Source organism: Nothoprocta perdicaria, unplaced genomic scaffold, assembly GCF_003342845.1.
Source record: "Nothoprocta perdicaria isolate Ctin4 unplaced genomic scaffold, notPer1 scaffold_191, whole genome shotgun sequence".
In the NCBI taxonomy this organism is placed as follows: domain Eukaryota; kingdom Metazoa; phylum Chordata; class Aves; order Tinamiformes; family Tinamidae; genus Nothoprocta; species Nothoprocta perdicaria.
The window spans coordinates 1,363,399-1,381,868 of NW_020455105.1; the positions used below are offsets into that span (position 1 = coordinate 1,363,399).

The 18,470-nt window shown below is 38.8% G+C and overlaps 1 protein-coding gene across 1 annotated transcript in view; it reads left to right on the forward strand.

Moving 5' to 3' along the window:
* Positions 1-18,470, forward strand: part of LRRC7 (leucine rich repeat containing 7) — a 95,855-nt gene that overhangs the window by 22,401 nt on the left and 54,984 nt on the right. Inside the window, exons 2-6 of the mRNA XM_026037186.1 lie at positions 7,554-7,756; positions 12,467-12,584; positions 13,491-13,569; positions 14,222-14,311; positions 15,322-15,378. Coding sequence (XP_025892971.1) covers positions 7,568-7,756; positions 12,467-12,584; positions 13,491-13,569; positions 14,222-14,311; positions 15,322-15,378 — 533 coding nt within the window. The 5' untranslated portion in view covers positions 7,554-7,567. The remainder of the gene's footprint in view (positions 1-7,553; positions 7,757-12,466; positions 12,585-13,490; positions 13,570-14,221; positions 14,312-15,321; positions 15,379-18,470) is intronic.

Here is an 18,470-nt window from a genome sequence, read left to right on the forward strand (position 1 = left end):
CTCAGCCCACACTGTGCCCTTTGTGCACAGCACCGCATGGCCGTGCTCTGCGCCTCTGCATCCCCTTCTTTGCAGCTCTGCCCATTTAACACGCGTTTTGCTGGCCATAGATAAGCAAAACTGTGTGCTTGTTTTCAGCGAGTCTTGTTAGGTCTTCTGCAAAGGCATTAATACTTCTCCCCAACTTGGATATCTCCAGGGAGGGGGAAGAAGCAGATCAATTCAGCGGGAAGAGAGATGCTGAACTTCATGCAAGGAGTAAGCTTAGTTGCATCAGAACTACATACCTGTATTGGAAACTTGGGGGAAGATGAAAAGTAAGTGACTAGTGATGTAAGATGTACTATTTTACTGTAATTCTGATGTCAGAAGTGGGATAGTATAGGTGTGAATAAAAACCCTGGCTGAGTTAAAAAAAAAAATACAACACAAGGGAGATGCTCGCTAAAGTTATACATGTGACAGACATGAATAACAGCTCAAGCAGATATTCGTGTAAGTCATTACTGAAGTCATTCCCTCAAAGATGTAAATAATAATAAGAGGAGCAGCATATTTAAGCAACAAAAGCTAGATGAAAAAGGCAGAGCGCACATATAAGATCTTTAATTACTTTAATATTTAAATTAAAGTCTTTTTTTAAGAATAGTTATATAGAAAATTAAGATGACTCTGAGGGCTTTTGAATTCTGTAATTATTTCAGTGACCTAGATTGAAAATGGACACCGTGTAAATCATTAGAACAGCACACAAAATTAATTAAAATGTCTGAGAGCAGAGGTGTGTGTTTCCATCTACGGGTGGGAGAATACCGATGAGGAAAGGTCTTCTGACTGAATGAAATTAGAGTTTTTTTTTTTTTTTTAATTTGAACCCTGTACTAAAGCTTTGTTCCACTTGATATTCATGGTCCTTATCATCACATTTTTTCGACATAAAATGCCATGTGAAATTCTGACTGTGGGTAACAAACGGGAGAACTCCCGCTGCCTTCAGAACGTCAGAAGTGTGTCCCTTATCCTGAGCAGTTGTAGAAGCACAGATCTTGCTGGATGCTTCAGAGCACGCGTTTGTTTCACAGAACAAGTGTTTTATGGAATTTCCAGAATGAAGTGGTCCAGTCTTCAACAAGATACGTTTTTTGTAGAGGGTAGGATCTCAGGAAGATAAATAGTACCTGCAAATGGGGATCAGTCATCTCTGCTGTGTCCCGGTTTGGGGTAGGATTGCAGCAGCGGATTGAAGGAGCCTGGGCTGGAATTGCTGAACGTGCCCAGCTGGATGGGCTTGGAATCCGGACCTTCCAAGTGCTGGGGTCTTCGTGGGCTCGCAGGTGTTGGGGGTTCTGGTCAGGGTGTGTGGCAGAACTGCGCTCTCCAACAGGGCTTGTTGTAGTGACTGATACGTTTATAATTTCTAAGGCTGAGAGAAAGCTCACTGAGCTAATGTATTAACATAAGCTTGGAAAGAAGAACAAAAGGAACAGAAAATTCATCATGTATCTGTGATGTATGAGAAGGAATTCAGTGAAGCAGATTGTCTGCTGCTTTGAATGTGTTTAATATTTTCTGAATGCCCTGGCAAATGTTGCCGTTATTATTCATTTTGTAATGCTGTCATTGCAGACTTCTGCGTTCTTTATTCACAGTGTCTCACAATACCTTTCTGGCAGTACCAGATCATTTAACCTTTACAATTTCTTGAAGAGATTTTCTGAATGAGATTTCAAGGAAGCAGATARTTTTATGGTTAATATCTTGTCAGACAACACAGACTGACTGATTCTGTGATTTGAGGGTTTTTGTTTGGGTTTTTTTTTTTTGGAGTGGACAGTATTGAGTTTGATCCAGCCTGTATATGGAGTATGGCCATACACTGGTGAGCTGAGACTTCCCTGAAACAGGTAATACACATATTAGAAAAGGCTTAAAGGAAGAGGAGTGGGACTGAAAACTTATTTGGTAGTAGAATTAAATCTGTAATTGATATGCTTTGAGAAACAGAAAGCAAAAAGCCAGTTTATACTATGGATTATACGGACACAAGGAGTTTTTTACAGTAACATTTTAACTTTAGCTTTTTTTCCCGTAGCACCACATGCTGCTTGACCCTTTGAAATCCAGACATCAAAAATTATTGTTTCCTTCTAAGAATTAAAATTATTTTCAGTACTTAAAAATTACTTCTATTTTGCACCTGATTTTTTTCTGAGGGCTTTAAAGTCTTCAAAAAGCTAAATACAGATTATTTTGAACACGTACTCTGTGATGCTAGTCAATACACAGGAATCTATGAGACTGGTTATAGAGGAGTAGGCTTAAGAGCCATGATCAATCATGGCTGTGTAGTGGACTAGAGGGGTTGAAGCAACTGGAAGGTGATCAAGCAATTAATCTTGGAAGCCATTTACACACAAAGGACAAAAAAAGTGACTGGGAACAGTCAGCACAGACTTTGGAGGGGGAATTGTGCTTAACCAACCTGATGTGGCTTCCACAAGGAGCTGGGTGACTGGAGGATGAGGGGAGAGCAGGACAGCAGGTGTTTGTGGCTGTCGCGAGACCTTCCAGCCAGGCCCCCAGAGGAGCCTCCGAGGCGAGTTGATAAAGGACTGGCTAGGTAGGTGGGCACTGAGTCGTGCTGAGACCTGGCTGCACGGGTCCTGGCTCAGGACCTTTGGTACGGGTCCTTTGGTCCTGGCTTCTGATCAACTCTTGATTTGATATATCAAAATACATTTTTTCAAAATGCTTTATATTTGTGCAGCCACTTTGTTCCCTCTTTAAATCAAAGTTCTGAGAGCTGTGCAGCAATTTCTTTGTTTCTGAGTTTAATTCGGTAAGGAGAAGATCTTCTGCTGTGATTGCTGAGAAACAGGACTTAGTGGTTTACAGAACAAAAGATCCATAATTGAAAAGAGATGAGATTTTATTTTAATTATTTTCCTTAAAACTACCACTGTTTAGATTAAGGCTTTGGTTCCCAAGAGAATAAATTGCACATAATGATAATGAGATGTTAGTTTGAAGCTAATGAATAGAAGTTTATATTTATGCTTCTGTCATAGATTGTTTAATTCAAGAAAGACTTTTTTTTCAAAAGCATTTACAGTACAGGTTAAAACATAAATTTAAATCTTATTTGGGAAAAGTATGTCTGCTTTTTATTTTGTTATGCTGACTTTTTGAATAATGGTACATTAAATTTAGTTATAAATGCAGTTATATAGAATTACTGTTAATTGTTACATAAGATAATGAATTTCCTTAAGCAGAGTCCTGGAGGAAAAAAAAGATTTTACACTTCATTGTAATTCAGTTGCATTTGGGGAAAAAGAAATGGGAGAAAAAACAGCAACGATTTTGTGGCTTTCCAGATTGCTGAGTGTGTCTGCACGTGCTGTGAAGAACGTCACTGAAATGGTAGCGGTGTTGCGTGTGGAACTGAACAGACACCTTGGGGCTTCTTCCTTTTTGAACGGCTGGTGTAAATCCCTTCTGGTGCCTGCCCTTCCGTGCGGGACGTGGGGCTGTGGGTGGACAGTGAGCTCCGATGTTCAGCTCTTCCCAGTGGTGGTTGTTGGGCCACTTGAGTGGGAACAAGGAGAAGGATTAAGCATTACCCTGTGTAGGAGGAGGACATTGTGCATCACCTGCAGGGACTTCTTGAAAGCATCAGTATTTAAGTGTAGTGATTAAAGCTAGCTATTCAGTGCTTGACTTTCTGTTGACTTTGTTTCCCTGAGACTTCCTTCCGACTGATCTCGGGTAGCAGTCTTCTTACCCTACGCAACTATCCGAGCAAAAGCAAAGCTTTATGAAAATTATGAAAGAATAAAAAGTAGGTAAGAAAAGTGTAATTACCCAAACTGGAATTAATCCAGACTGGAATTAATAATACTGAAATTAATAAAGAGTTTAATTACCATTAGTCCAGAGGCTATGAAATTTTATTCCTTTCAGTAATATCACAGCTCCTTTAACACTTTGCTGATACTTTCCAAAGTGAAAGTACAGAACCATAAAAACTCCAGATGATTTTTAAATGTTTTCTGGTGTTTTTCTTAGCTTGTTTTCTTTTTAATTACACAGAGTAAATACTGAGAGAACACTGTGAACGCACATAAGAACATTTCTTAATTTAAGTTCATGCTTTCTTATGCTGTTCTTTCCAAAAGTATTTGTAGGTAGCAGTGTGTGCACTGGAGCTGCATCACACTGCTGCTTCTCCCTAAACCTTCATGCTTCACCGTAATTCAGGCTCAAATACTTTACTTAATCCAGTGTTATTCTTCTAGATACAGATTATCAACCTGTGCAAATTAAAAAAAAAAAAAATTCTGAAGTCAGACTTCTAATAGATCACCAATTAATCCTGCAGAGTTAATTTTATTTATCATGGCAGCAAGGATTTATCTCTTGAAGAAGATAAAGTAATTAAACCATCATTGTTTAGTCTCTGCATTTTTTCTTTCAAAGTTTAAAATACAATTTTCAATTGAATAAGAAATGATAACTTTTTTTGCAAGCAGTCAGCTGTAATAATGGAAGTGGTTTTGTTTACATAAGCAAAGTAAAATCTTTTTGTGGTGCTATTTTTAGTACAGTTTTATCACTTCATTATTGCTTGTACCTTGTCTACTATTCCGGTCTTCCATCGTTCTGATTTTCTACTAAAATGGAATGTTTGGTTTTATTTTATGTGTAAATGTGGAGTAGAGGAGAAAAAAGCCAGGCTAAGTGCTTCAGAGTGCCTTTGGGACTACTGCTTTCTGAGTAGTTCTTGAAGAACTCCATTGTTTAATATATTCAAATGTCTTGAAAAGCCAGAAATAATTGGACATTCCAAGGACATTTAGTTGTTCTGTGTCAAGGTTTGAAACGTTCAGTGGTAAATGCTGCTTCCTCTGCTTGAATGCAAAGAGRCTTGGCGTCTTGATAACCGGGTTCGTTTTTCTCATGAGACCCTTGTGGTGATCAGTGCTTGTGCAGTTTAGGTCTGCTGAGATTTTGTCCCCCTGCATCTCTTCCCCCCGGCCCCTTGTGCAGCCTCGCTGCTCTTGGCAGGGTCTGTCTGCACTTCTGACGTTGCTCGGCCTCTGTCGCTCGCTGCCTCCCAGCTGTGAGCGCTCGCTGAAGTTGGCAGCTCTTGAGGGGGGTCCTGAAATTGGGTGGAATGTGATGCAAACTGAGCAGTTTTAAGGAGGGAAGCCCTAAGTCATGTATAGATTTCATGACGGCAGAAAGGTTGGTTGCGTGGCATACACCAAAATGTCTGACAGAGTTATTCCCTGCCAAATTGGTTTGAGACTGGCCGAAACCTTTTGAAGTTTTCTGGGGACATGCAGAATGAATCGTAAAAAAGCTTGTTTCCAGGGGAAGGGAAGGGGAATGGCTTCTGTCACAGGAAGTTCTGAGCGCCGATCAAGAAGCCAGACTGGAGCCTCAGTGCTGTGTGTGAGCTTGGAGATAGGGTTCCTAGTGTAAGGAGCTTAGAGAATAGTAAACTGGAGGTTTACCTGTAAATAGAGTAAATTTGAGTGGCACGTTGCATGCTCAGGATTTTGCTGGGTGATTGGTTTTATTTCTCAGTTCCATAGTGAAGAGTTAAAAACAATTGTTAATGGTTCTTAAAACTCTTATGATTTGTGACTTAATGGCAGGTAAATGAATTGTGCCATTTTTACATTTTTTGCAAGTTTATGTACATTGCATTGTGAGAATGTTTTCAGTATATCCACTGACTTCAATTAAGATGTGACTTTTATGTTACATGCACAAACCTGGCGTCTGGTCAAGCTGAATTACAAAATTACCTCTTGTTCTGTTTAGGTTTTGCCCTTAAGCCAAAATCAGTCAACGGGAAGACTCTCGTTGGCKCTGCCAAATGAAAAACCAGCTGCACTGGGGTTTCACTGGCGTTCAGTTCAGCTTTTTGCTATTCTTCATATTTTGAGCACATGAAAAATGAAAACCACTATTTGTTCTGACAGTATTGATATGTTAATCTCATTGGGATTGCCAGAAGCAAGCGCTAATAAAATTTAAACAAGGAAATAAAATATTTGAATGTTTTATTTACCTCTGAAATACCAGTTGATTCCCTAGACAAAAATCATAGAGAATCCTAAGCAGGGCATGATTCAGCCAATCAAAAAATGTTAGATTTTAACATTTACATTTCAGTCAAATGATGGATTTTGCAATTTAACTGATCTCWCCTCACTGATACAAGCGTCACTCAGCTCACTGTATTGGGAGTTGCCCGGCATAAGGAATTGCTCCTTTCTCTTCATTACACTTTGTGAAACTGGATTTCTTGCATTTGAGACTGTGGTTGTTGTTAATTGGCCTGAATGCAAAGGGAAGGCACAGTTCAATCCTAAGAACTATAAACTGTGCTATTTTGTTAAGAAAGATTACATGACTTTATTTTTCTTCACTGGTATTTTGAATGAATATAAAGTTGCTTTCTCACTGGTATCCTCCAGAAGACAATCCAGCTGAGCATCGCATTACTGATTTTGTGCATTTTCTCATAAATGTATCTCATAAGACCTTATATATGGGTTAGAAAATGGAAGATGAAGATTTAGYCCTTCCTGGTTTTGGTAGTATGTTTCAGAATAGCTTGATTTATCTATAATCAGGGTAACATAGTTTCTAAAAATGTCAGTATTGTTTGGAAAATGCTTAACATGTAGAAAATCTACTTAATGAGTGTTCTGTCAATTTGAGAGTAGTTAGTTCAGTGGTTTCAYTGAGCTGAAAAAGGGTAAGATGCAACTATATAACCTGTTACTAAGACAAATTAAATGTGCTCGTACGTGTTGTGTTTGCAAGGCAGATTTGTAGAATTTGACATTTGCGAGAGAAGGTATAGAACAGTCTGGTGACATTTCCGCATTATTTTTTGTTACAGAAAAACTGCAAAATCTCTTGTATTACTCTGACTGAAAGTCAGATAAGCAGGAATGATGGGTAAACTGTCCAGTTTTGGGTTTCTTTCTAGTTTTGAGCCCTGAGCTTACTTCYTCTGCGTGTATTTGGTCAAAAGGCAGAAAATATATCCTAGCTATAACTCCGGAGTACGAAGGAACTCTGATTTCAGACAGAACTGTCTAGTATTGCTGTGCATCTGTCAGACCTTAAGTGACTCCCTTGACTGATCCCCTTCCTTGACTCGCAGTCCGAACTCTGAAACGGATCAAAACATGGAGTGCAGGAGTTGCCGTTTCCTGCCGTTTCCTCATGTTCATATGTGCAGGGCTTACGGGCTGGTTTCGGCATTAAGGAACACTGCAATTGTGTGTCTGTCCCAGGGCAGCAGGCAGAGCGGATAATGGGTTGCGGTGGCTTTTTAGACTGGGAAACTTCCACTTTGTCTTGTTTAAGAGCTGATTAGGACACACACAATGTGAATTACAGATATCCCTTAGAAAAAATACACTGAATGAATTACAGTCTTGATAATAATTCTAAATGAATAATTATATGCATATTGATGGTTTCAGAAAGTTCTTTTTTTCTTTTTTTCCCCACTTCTCCTTCAGTGCGCTGTCTGGAGATGACAACCAAAAGGAAAATTATTGGCCGCCTAGTGCCATGCCGGTGTTTTCGTGGTGAGGAGGAGATCGTCTCCGTGTTAGATTACTCACACTGTGGCCTACAGCAGGTGCCAAAAGAGGTTTTTAATTTTGAACGGACGTTAGAGGAGCTTTATCTAGATGCCAATCAAATCGAAGAGCTACCTAAGGTAATTATTGTCCTTCCTTTAATGCTGAAGTCAAAGCAAAGTCAAATGTTGGCATAAAGAAGACACGAGCAAAGTGTTCTTTAACAATGAAATTGCACTTAGKCTTGCACGGGTGGTCTGCTTGCCATGGGCAGCTGTGGCTGCCAGAGGTGTGGCTGTTAGCTGTAGAAGCTACATTTCTTCTCATTTATTTTCTGCAGTCTCTGGAGAAGTCAAACAGCAGAGATGCTGTTCTTGCACATTGTGCAGCTTGGGGAGGAGTAGGGCATCCACTCTTTGTTTCATAAAACAAGAACTGAGGAYGCTGACTGAAGTCCTTGTTGAAAGGAGGTACTTTACACAGGAAGCAGTTAAAGATATTCAGTACTTTGAGAGATCCAGAGGACACTAAAATATGGGGCACATTATCACAAATTTGGATCATCTGTAGTGATGCTTTTGAAAGCAAACTCTGCAAGTATAAACTGCTTACAGTTTATTGTAAGCAGTTGTTATTTCTCCTACAGGTTTCTCCTTGTAGGAGAAATGCCAGTAGCGCTTGAGTAACTTTTGCTTAATGATAAGCATTTTGGCGTGGTGTTGAAGTCCTGCACTGAGGTTACACTTCCTGTGTAAAATGCTCTGCCTGGAATCTTCAGATTTGGTCTTCTTGTGTTTAATGCTGCTGTAAAAAATAAAAAATTTATGTATGCTTAAGTGCTCCAGAAGCAAAAGAGGGCAATGTAGAGGAAGAAATAATTAACAGTAGGTGCCTGCTACAGTACATAATTAAGCTTGATGTAATCCATTCTTAATTTAATTTTTCTTAATGGTAATGAAAGATGCTTACAAGTCTTTTAATTAAACATCATTCTACTGTAATCATTTTTTCTCATCTTTCAACATACTTATKTGCATTACACAGAAATTTTACACAAATTCTATTTACAAGTGTAGAAAATGTGCTTTTTTCCTTACATGATGTTCCTGTAGTCAGATGTGATGGTTCATTGCTGAAGAATGTAACCCCATCAGTAGTTTCTCTTACAGCAGTATAGTTGTCAGGTCTTCAGGGGTCAAAGGAAATGATACAGAAAAGTGACATATTTCTCCTAGTTCTAGAAAAGACAGAAAAGTAATGTGGAGTTGGTTTAGCCTTGATTTCAAGGTTAATGAATGCCTTCAGGGCTGTTTTGCTTTTAATTATAAACTGGTTAACTTTGCATGTTTTAATTATGCTACTGAAGAATATTACAGAAGGATATGTAAGTCTCCAGTTTAGCTGAGGGTTGCTGTTAAATTTATCTCAGATTTCAATGGTACAAAGTATGTACCATTATGGTACTTAGAGTTAATTGTAGTGCGTATTATAAGACAAATATATCAAGATTCAGGATGGAGGAACATACCRCAATTGCGTGTGAAAAACAGAGTGCAAGGTAAAGAGACCAGTGGTATGAAGTTGAGGTGAAAGCGATAGCTACCACTGCCGAGGTCCCAGCTCAAATGTGAGCAAACACTTACATTGGGTTTTGATATTGCCTGGGTTGTGTATGTCACTTGGAAATTAAGCAACAAATAAAAAATAGTTTGGAGGCATTTGAGTAAATTGGATTATTTCTATGCTTTTATCTCATTTTTCATTGTTTATAAGTACTGTTTTGAAGCTAATGCTATGTATTGAAAAATCCTTTAAATCGAGTCTATGATTATGTAAATAATGTTGTTTTACATGTTGTTTAAGAGAAGCTTACTGGGAGAGTAAAATATGCCTCCTTTATACAATTCATAACTTTTAATATCTTAAGCCTATTCTCACTTATTAATCATTACCTTAAAGGCAACAATCCAAGTGATTTCATTCTTAAATTTTCTGCCTAAAATAATTTTTCCTACTTGTCTGCAGACTTTCTTCTTTCTGATATTTAATTAATATTCTAGGTGAGAGAATGCCATAATTTACTAAAATGACATTATAATCCCTAACATTATCTCTTTATTTCTCATAGCAGTCTACCTAAAGCAGAGCTTTTCTCTGTAAGTGAGCTCAAACAATTGCTTCTGGAGAAAATTTGTCTATGCCAGGTTTTATTTTGTATTTAACAAATATCTCTGAAGTTACTCATAAGGTAGTATTGTAGTATTACTTGCTGCCTGGTACTCTTGAAATGAGTAAGTTATTTTGCAGGCCTGATGTTTCTGAGGTATTAAACTAATTCTGCCTGTCTTTTTTGAATCTTCACCTTACATTTTGTGCCTTGTGATGTATTTTTTTTGTTATCTCAATGGAGCAGGATTTCTAGGTCCTAATTTCAAATTCATTGCCTTTTTCTTAGAGGTTTAGAATAGTTCTGTAATTGTATATTTTCACTTAAGCGTAGCCAAGACTCTTCTCTCTTTGGCTTTTGACTTCATTATTATGAGCTGCTGCAGCAAGTACATCCCTATGTGTCCCATAAGTGCACCCCACAGTCCAGTGAGTGTCATTGACTCTTAAAAAAAAAAATTTAAATAAAGTAATTGGTAAGCAGGAATGAAATGTGTATGACACATCTGATGTGTGTAACATGTAATTTATATTTCTATGGCATAAATGAAAGTTCTTCCCAGCAGAAGAATATTTCCCTTATAAATGTTAAGTAAAATCAGCACTAATGTGATGGAGAAAATTAATTTACTTGTTAATGACTTGTGGAGAATCCATCTCTCTAATGATAAATTCTAGAAATAGCCACTCCTGTCTTTTGCTGTGGAGTGAGTAGGGAAAACGGGTGTCAGTGATGCTAAATAGGCTCCTGTGGTCAGAGATAGAGGGTCACCCAGGGCTTAAGGGTCTCGMCGAAACAACCCTACAGGCAGCGTGTAGCGGCACTGCGGCAGGCACTGGTGTAGAGCTCACTTACATCAGCTGTGAGTATTTTAAATCAACTCTTAAGTTCCTTTGTATTTCATTTGAGGTTTGAGCTGTAATCTCCATCAASTGAATTGGCTGGTTTCTGAAGCTGCTGAAAGCAGAGGGTGTTGGTGTTCTGCAGGGCCGGGAGTGCGGCGTGTTTGTGATCCTGACCTCCCATTCCTCAGCTGCAATAGGCAGTCTGCTTCACAGCTAAACCTACGGAAAGCCAAGGACTGAGGTTTTAATAATATTTTCTAATGGCCCTGGAATCAGTCAACCTGTATTTGTACGTGCCCACACACTAGTAATAGTCCGTTGTTATAACTTAAATCACAGCATCGTTAGTTCCACTTGATCCCCGGGCTAATAGGAATAAAAATAGTACTTGAATATACAGTATGTTGATTACATGAAAATCCTGATGGCAAGGCCATAAAGCACTAGAAATTGAGAAAGATACCTTTGAAAATCCATTGGCTAAAAATTATGAATAGTCTTGGGCATATGTAACTGATATATCTGTATTGCCACTCTTCTATTATTGTTGATAAAAAAGTACATCATAAAATCTCTCCAGAAGGAATATATTTTCCCAAAGAGAGTAAGTTTTTATCATCTTCACTAGTTCTGCAGCCTCTGTTGAGAGTGATTTCTCTTAATTATCATTGTCCTTGAATGAGGGAGTTTGGCTTTTCAGGGTGTGCAGGAACCCTGGCTGTTGCTGTACATGAGCAAGGAACTGCAGACCCCTGCCTGGAAGTTGTTCTCTCGTATTTCTAAGGTGGTCACCTGTCCCGAGAGAAACCGTGATTTAAAGTTTATGGCAGTACATTACTTGCCATTTGTATCATTTTCTGTAGATACTTGGGTGATCTCTTTATTTCATTCAGTGGGCAATTGAATGATAAAACATTACTAAATATCCTGCCAGGGAGTATAGAGACTTTAAGCTGCTCCTGAAGTCTGAATGAACAAAAAAAGTCTGCCCTAAACATAGCACTGGTACTTGAAGAGCACCTTCTTGACGCCTGTAAAGGGAAGGCGTTCTTCCCTGGGGCCCATAGGGCTGTTTAAGGCCATGGCACGGACTGGTGTTCTCAGGCAGGCCTGGGCTGCTGAGTGACGTCCAGCCGCAGCCGCGGGGCCGGCGCGCGGAGCCACGCTGCAGAGCCCGGGTGGCTGGAACGGCACGGGGCCGCGCCAGGAGCTGCAGAGCGGGCAGSCGCCGGCGCCTGCCCGCCCGCGCTCACGCCCTGCGCTTCAATTAGCAGCAAATTGAATTAGACATTTTGGAAATCTTGAATTAGAGTGAAATACTGGAATTCGGAGTCCAGAATTTTAGGAGGATATAGAGAATGTCTCATTTTGATATTGTCATAATATTTTGTTTCTTGAAGGCAGCAAATTTTGTCTGTGTAGAGTGAGGAAATAACTAAAATCTAATAAACAATTAGATTAATTTATGCAAACAAATATTTTGACTTACTACAAACCACTAAAAATTCTTTTTTTATATGACACATTTCATGAAATAGCATGTTCCTACAAAATGCAAATTATAGTACGTATGCAGTTTTTGACAGAAAACTCCACATTTTTTGAACTGTTCAACAACCAATCAACTGTGCTGGTTATTCTTGTGGTTCGTATTATTCTAGTTTAAAATACTGTTTAGCCTTTTAGAAAATCTACTATAATAATATCATTAAATTTTTCTTTTTTATTGTTGTATTTTTATGCAGTAAAGATAATCTTACATTATAGATTGCTTTTGTGTATAAATAATGAAATTGACTTTTCCTGGAAATGCTATGAAGTCTTTTTTTGTATTACAGCAACTGTTCAACTGTCAAGCTTTACGCAAACTCAGCATACCTGACAATGACCTTTCAAGTCTGCCAACCACTATTGCTAGCTTAGTTAATCTCAGAGAACTTGATATCAGTAAAAATGGTAAGAGATCAAAAGAACACCTATTCTAMAGAATTGCAATGGCTATGTAAACCGCAGTAACTTCTGGTCTACAAAAGTTTGCATTTTTCTGGTCAATGTAATAATTTCCTGCCTGGCACTTCTAAAAGGTCTCTGTAGGTACCTACCATTTGTAAGTCCTCGTATGTTAGTCTGCTGAAGGCAGGTCACTGCGCCGGCGTAGTGGAGCTGCGCCTGCTGGGCACTAGAAACAGGCGTGGGGCGGCCATGGGGCGGCATGTCTCCGTGTGCTGCCGTGGCCCGTTTCCGGATGGCGTAGGGGTTCTGGCCCCTTTGGGGTCAGGATGTGTTAATATTTACAAGCACATAAAGCTGCAGGTGAACAGCTACCAGTATTGCCATTGCTAGTGACTAACTAGATGTGCTTTTTCAAGGTACATTTACATAATCACAAGCCTAAAAATCCTTGCATGGGTGTGCTCAAGTGCCTTTCTTTTGAAACTGAAAACTAGGCACTCTGGACAATGTTGTTATCAGTATAAACAGATACTTTCTGGATTATATGTGTGCAGTCCAGGGAAGAAAGGGAGACTAAGAAGGAATAGGTGGGCAGTTCAGAAGAGGCACAACTGCTCGTTAGTACAAGGGATTTCAGTCTGTAACTGTAGAAAATCATATAAATAATTAAAGCAGGATTTTTGTATTTCAAGATATATTATCTGTTGTGATATATTTATTTGACGCTTAAGTATTAGCTGTAAATTGTAATATTACCTATATATTTTTAAATTTATTGCTAAATTCTGAATAGAATTTATAGTTGCATCCTGCATTAGCAGTAAAAAATATCAAATGGACTAATTATGAAGAAAACAAGCTGTTCATTTTTTTCATGTTTGTATAATGCTTCTTTCAATATATTTTTAGGAATTCAAGATTTTCCAGAAAATATTAAATGTTGTAAGTGTTTAACAATTGTTGAAGCCAGTGTCAATCCGGTCTCAAAGTGAGTATCAATAGTTTGTGCTCGTATATTGCAAGATCAGAAAATCTGTGCAAAATTAACTAAAATGTAAAGGCACAATACCAAGTTCATTTGCAAGGTTAATTCAAATTAATTTTTAGTTATTTCAAATCCAAAAGTAAGGATGACATTTTTCTAGGTTGATGTAGCTATAAAAAGATCCTTCACTATGCAACAGATGTAGTGTCTCTCTACACTGTAAAGGAAACTTTGGTAAAGCAATCTATATAGTGCAGACTTTTAAACATAGCGGGTGGACGCTTTATGTGCAGGGGAAGTGAGCCATGCTATGTCCTCATTTATCCTGGTCAGGATCTTGACAATCAGTTTTCCTGTCAAAACCTTAAAATAATTGGGTTAAAAAAAAAAAAAAAAAAAAACCCCACTCCTAAAATTGGAGGGGGGAAAAGGCTGAGGTAGCTTAAAAATCCCAGAAGTTTGAACTTGATCAGGTGATGGCAAAAGAAGAAAATAGGCAAAAAAAAAATGCCTGTAAGTAAATTCCTGAGTAGCTGGGTAGAAAAGCAAGGTGAGAGAGAGACTCGTGTGTGTCATCTTTCTTTTTATAAATATACATTGTTATTATTTCCATAGCAACTTGAGTACCAGGATTAAGCTTTTAATTATTTTTTAGGCTACCAGATGGCTTCACGCAACTTGTAAACTTGACCCAGCTCTATCTAAATGATGCCTTTCTGGAGTTTCTTCCAGCTAACTTTGGAAGGTAAGAATTAGTCTTACAAGTACATTACCATTTCCTGTAAACCCAGTTTAGTTTTAAAGGATTGTTTAAGAGCTGTGTTTATTTAAAAGAAAATACTGGAAGATACAGGCTTTGCCTCTTCAGCCCTGTTTTGATGAATGATTGTTGTTAGAGAGAATTTTATGTCAGCAAGAATTTTATGATGAAGTGATGCAATTTGGTGGTTTAGGGAAAAGGTGGGAAGAAATAGAAAATAAGAGTCCTGTCCTTGATCAAATGTGTTATTAAATTGTGGCAAGGACAGAAAATAACAATATGGTCTGTGTCTRTTGAAAAATGAACAGAAATAGAAAGCACTGTGAGTCCAAAAGGAGGATAAGAAATGACTTAGCATAGTGGAGTAGCCAAAGCGAAAATAAGAAAGCGAGAGCAAGAGAGATTTGCAAAAATCAAAGAGTAGAATGGGATTAAAAATAAATGCAGTAGAACTGAACCGAAAGATAGGTAAGCATAAACCAGAAGGGACCCTCCACCTGCAGAATTGGCGCATCTTGCTTTGGTCATTCAGAAGAGCAGTAGGAGCCATGTGTGAGTTTAGCAGAAATGGCAGTTTCATTCTACCTCCATTCCACTGGGAAGGGAATGAGCAGCATTTCCACCCTCCTTCAGGCAGCTACTCAGAATTCAGTTGTGGCTTAGGTGATATTGCCAGGTAGTGTTTGCGCAATGATACTGATRTGTGAAGCACTGTTGTACCCAGGTTCTGGTTCATGTGTTCAGCTTCTGCTCAAAATACATTAAATTTGATGGAGATCAGTTCTCTAGTGTATTTCTGCCTTTGTGGAGCTGCAGAAGTCGGGACTAGAACAGTGCCAAAAGAAGTGGTGAGCCTGTACCACAGTTGCTTTTAACTGGAAGCATTTGAGATAAGGTAACTTATGGTGTTTGTCTTGTTGGAGTAGACAAAATGATTCCTATGAATTCTTGAATGAATTCTTTGATGGAGCTAATTGATTTTTTTCTATTTCCAGACTTGTCAAATTGAGAATTTTGGAGCTGAGAGAGAATCACTTGAAAACTCTACCAAAGTAAGTGATGGAATATTTTGATAACTCCCTTTTCCAAAAATGCAAAGTGTTTTTACTATTAGCAATGCCTTTGTTATGAGTTACTTTTTCAACTGTTTAAAGAAATTTTAAGGAGAAAGAATAAACATAACATATGAACGGAGGTGTATATTGGTAAGCGGGTGATTATAATAACGTGCAAAATCTATAAATTCATTAAATGTGTAACATTTAATGAAAGGACATAAAAACAAAATATGAGATACCTCTGGTTAGTGGTGATGTAACAGTATTTTTGTCTACCAGAAGCAACTAATTTTTTTAAAATGCATTAATTGTGACCTTAGCAGAACTATCTCGCCATGATCTGCACAGATGTTAGTACATTTTTTTTATTTTCACAGTACAGTTTATATGTTCGCATTTTAGCATGTTGAAGAAGTAATCCAGATTGATATTATTTCTTGGTACTATTTACAGAGAGAGGAAAAAAAAAAAAAAAAAAAGTGTATTTCTGAAGGATTTATGACCAGTTGACCTGCACTTGGAATTGCAGGGGGCATATGTCCTCGTTATAAGGGAGATTTATTATGGAGACGTTAGACTATGTATGCGAGCTTGCTGACACTGAATTGCCTTTTACTTGGCTCATTTTAACAAGGGCACCCTTTTTCCTAGGCATGTGTTTATCCAAACGCTATGTGTAAGCCTTTTGCCTTTGATACAAGGATGTATTCATGGCTTTCTATGGGCGTCTTCCTAAAGGCAAAACTTTTTTTAAAGATATTTCTCATGCAGTATTCTTAGTGTCAGTGGAACATGTGCTTTTTTTTTTTGTATAAACTTAATGATTTTTTTTGTATAAACTTCTCTGTTTTTAATTATTTTTTAGAAAAGCAAGAATAAATTATAGTCGTTGTAGTCGGCTGCCAAGGCCTGTACCTGCGTGTAGATGAGCCCTGTTCCCTGGAGCAGGTTCCTAGTCTTTACATGTGCAACCTCGATACCTGCCCAGCCTCGCGGGAGCCCCAAGCTCAGCCCCTCGCGGGGCAGCGCTTCTCGTCCCGGGGAGGCAGCCTGGCCCCTCAGCACTTCCTCTGCACACACCTGGGGTAATCCCTCTTGCCGTGGTCTCAGTGCAGTGGCAAGCCCAAGCAACATCAAGCGATTCCCACTGTACTGCAGCAGTACCAACATGCATGTCTTATTCCTCGACACAGATTCTGATGACATCGTTTACCCAGTTAGGAGTACGGCAGTGCAGTGCCTCGTTCTTGTGCGCAGAAGGTCTTGTCAGAGCCAGTGGGTCATGTGTGCTAGGTTGGAGGGAGCAGATTTCCGCAGGGGAGCGGGGGTCCTGCACAATATTGGTTTATCTCTGGGCTAATTGCTTAAGTGGTGAGTGCTTTGCTTGCTTCAGTGGCAGCAGCATGGGACAGGATTGTTTTGTTTGATATTGTTGTTAATAGAAATTATGTGTTTTTTTGTTACTGTTTTTGTTCTTTGACTGCTGTTGTATTTACCAAGTGTCCAAGTGTTTTTGGTGTTTGCTGAACAGTAGTGGGCTTTGCCAGGCAACTTTTGTCCTTTCAAGTTTAGCAAATGTTTGGAAAATGCCAACTGAAGCAGAGTAGCTTCTGTTCTCAATAGCGTTATATTTGATCAAGTGGCTGTCTGATTTTTTCCCACTGTATAATTTTTAAAGTGAGGACATTCTTTCATTTCTATAACTATAAGGGAAGCATTTTTCAAGGTTATGTTTGTTGGCAGTTCTGCGCTATGGCAGGTGGTTTTGCTAGATACTGAGATGAATTTGAAATAGAAAGTTTTGTTTGTGCAAGTGCTCTGAAAAATGATAGATTATAAAGCACAGCTGCATTCTGAAGTAAAGTCGAAGTACAGGAAATTTGACAGCCATTTTTGTATCAGCTGGGACAAAAATGGGAGATCTGTGTTTTTCTGGGCCCCTTTTATGCCATTGAGCAKGTTTCTGTGCAGGCAAAACCCAAAATGCACAGTGCAGTGGAGGGACAGGAGCTAACACACATGGTAGGGCATCAGCTTAGGGGATACAAGCCCTGCCTCCTGCTTAGGGGGAGTGTGGAATGTGTCCTTTACTAAAAGAAAGCCTGGTCTAGAGCAGCGGCCGCTTTCCTACGGGAGGGCGCGAGCTGAGGGCCGAGCACGGCGGCTGTGCAGGGAGGGCGCGAGGGCAGGGGCGGCCGCGCGGAGCTGCTGCGGGTGCCCCGCTGCTCGCTCCGGTGCTCACTCCAGCTTCCCAGCAGGGTGGGACAGTTTTATCTTCGCAACCAGTAAGAGAAATGAGGTGGTGTCGAGCGCTCTGTGCTTGCGGTGCAGGCACCTATAACTGCRGAAACGAACATAAATCAAAATATGTATCACAATGTAGCTGTGAAACATGTGATGTAGCTCTTTCAGATATGTTCTTGAAGGCTTTTATTCTTGGCCTACAATTTATTTGCTGTAGCATAAGTAAATCAGAAAACCTGATGATGTTGGTACTTTGTCCAGTAGTTCTAATATAACAAAAAAAAAAAAAAAACACATGAAGACAAGCAAATGATTTTATTTTAATTGTAGAAGTGAGTTTTATATGCTGCATGATCATCTTAAGTAACTTYGGCTAACTCAGTACTACTAGTACACTAGATGCAATTTCAAAGTTGTTCACAGGASAATTATTAAAAATATCATATTCTACCATCTGTTCTCTGCATATGTACATTTATATGTGCTTTTTTTAAAAGAAACTGTTCAGTATTTTGGTATGAACATGTATTAAATACATTTTGTATATACCCTAGCTCTCTGTTGGCTCATATCAACAGTACCTGAAAGGCAAGGGTTCTCGAGCCACTGATGAAAGGATCAAGTTAAATAAACATGAACAATAGTTTGCTGAAATGCAGCTTTCTAAGCAGAGCATAGATCTCCAGGGTGTACCCATTTAGTACATGTTGCATTAAAGAATAGGAAATTTTTGGACTAAAATTGTCTAAATAATTTTATCAAAAATGTGGCCAAAATATCCCTGTATAGGCAGATGCTTCCTTGATAGAAAGTTAGTAATTCATTGTTCATAAAAGTTTTGA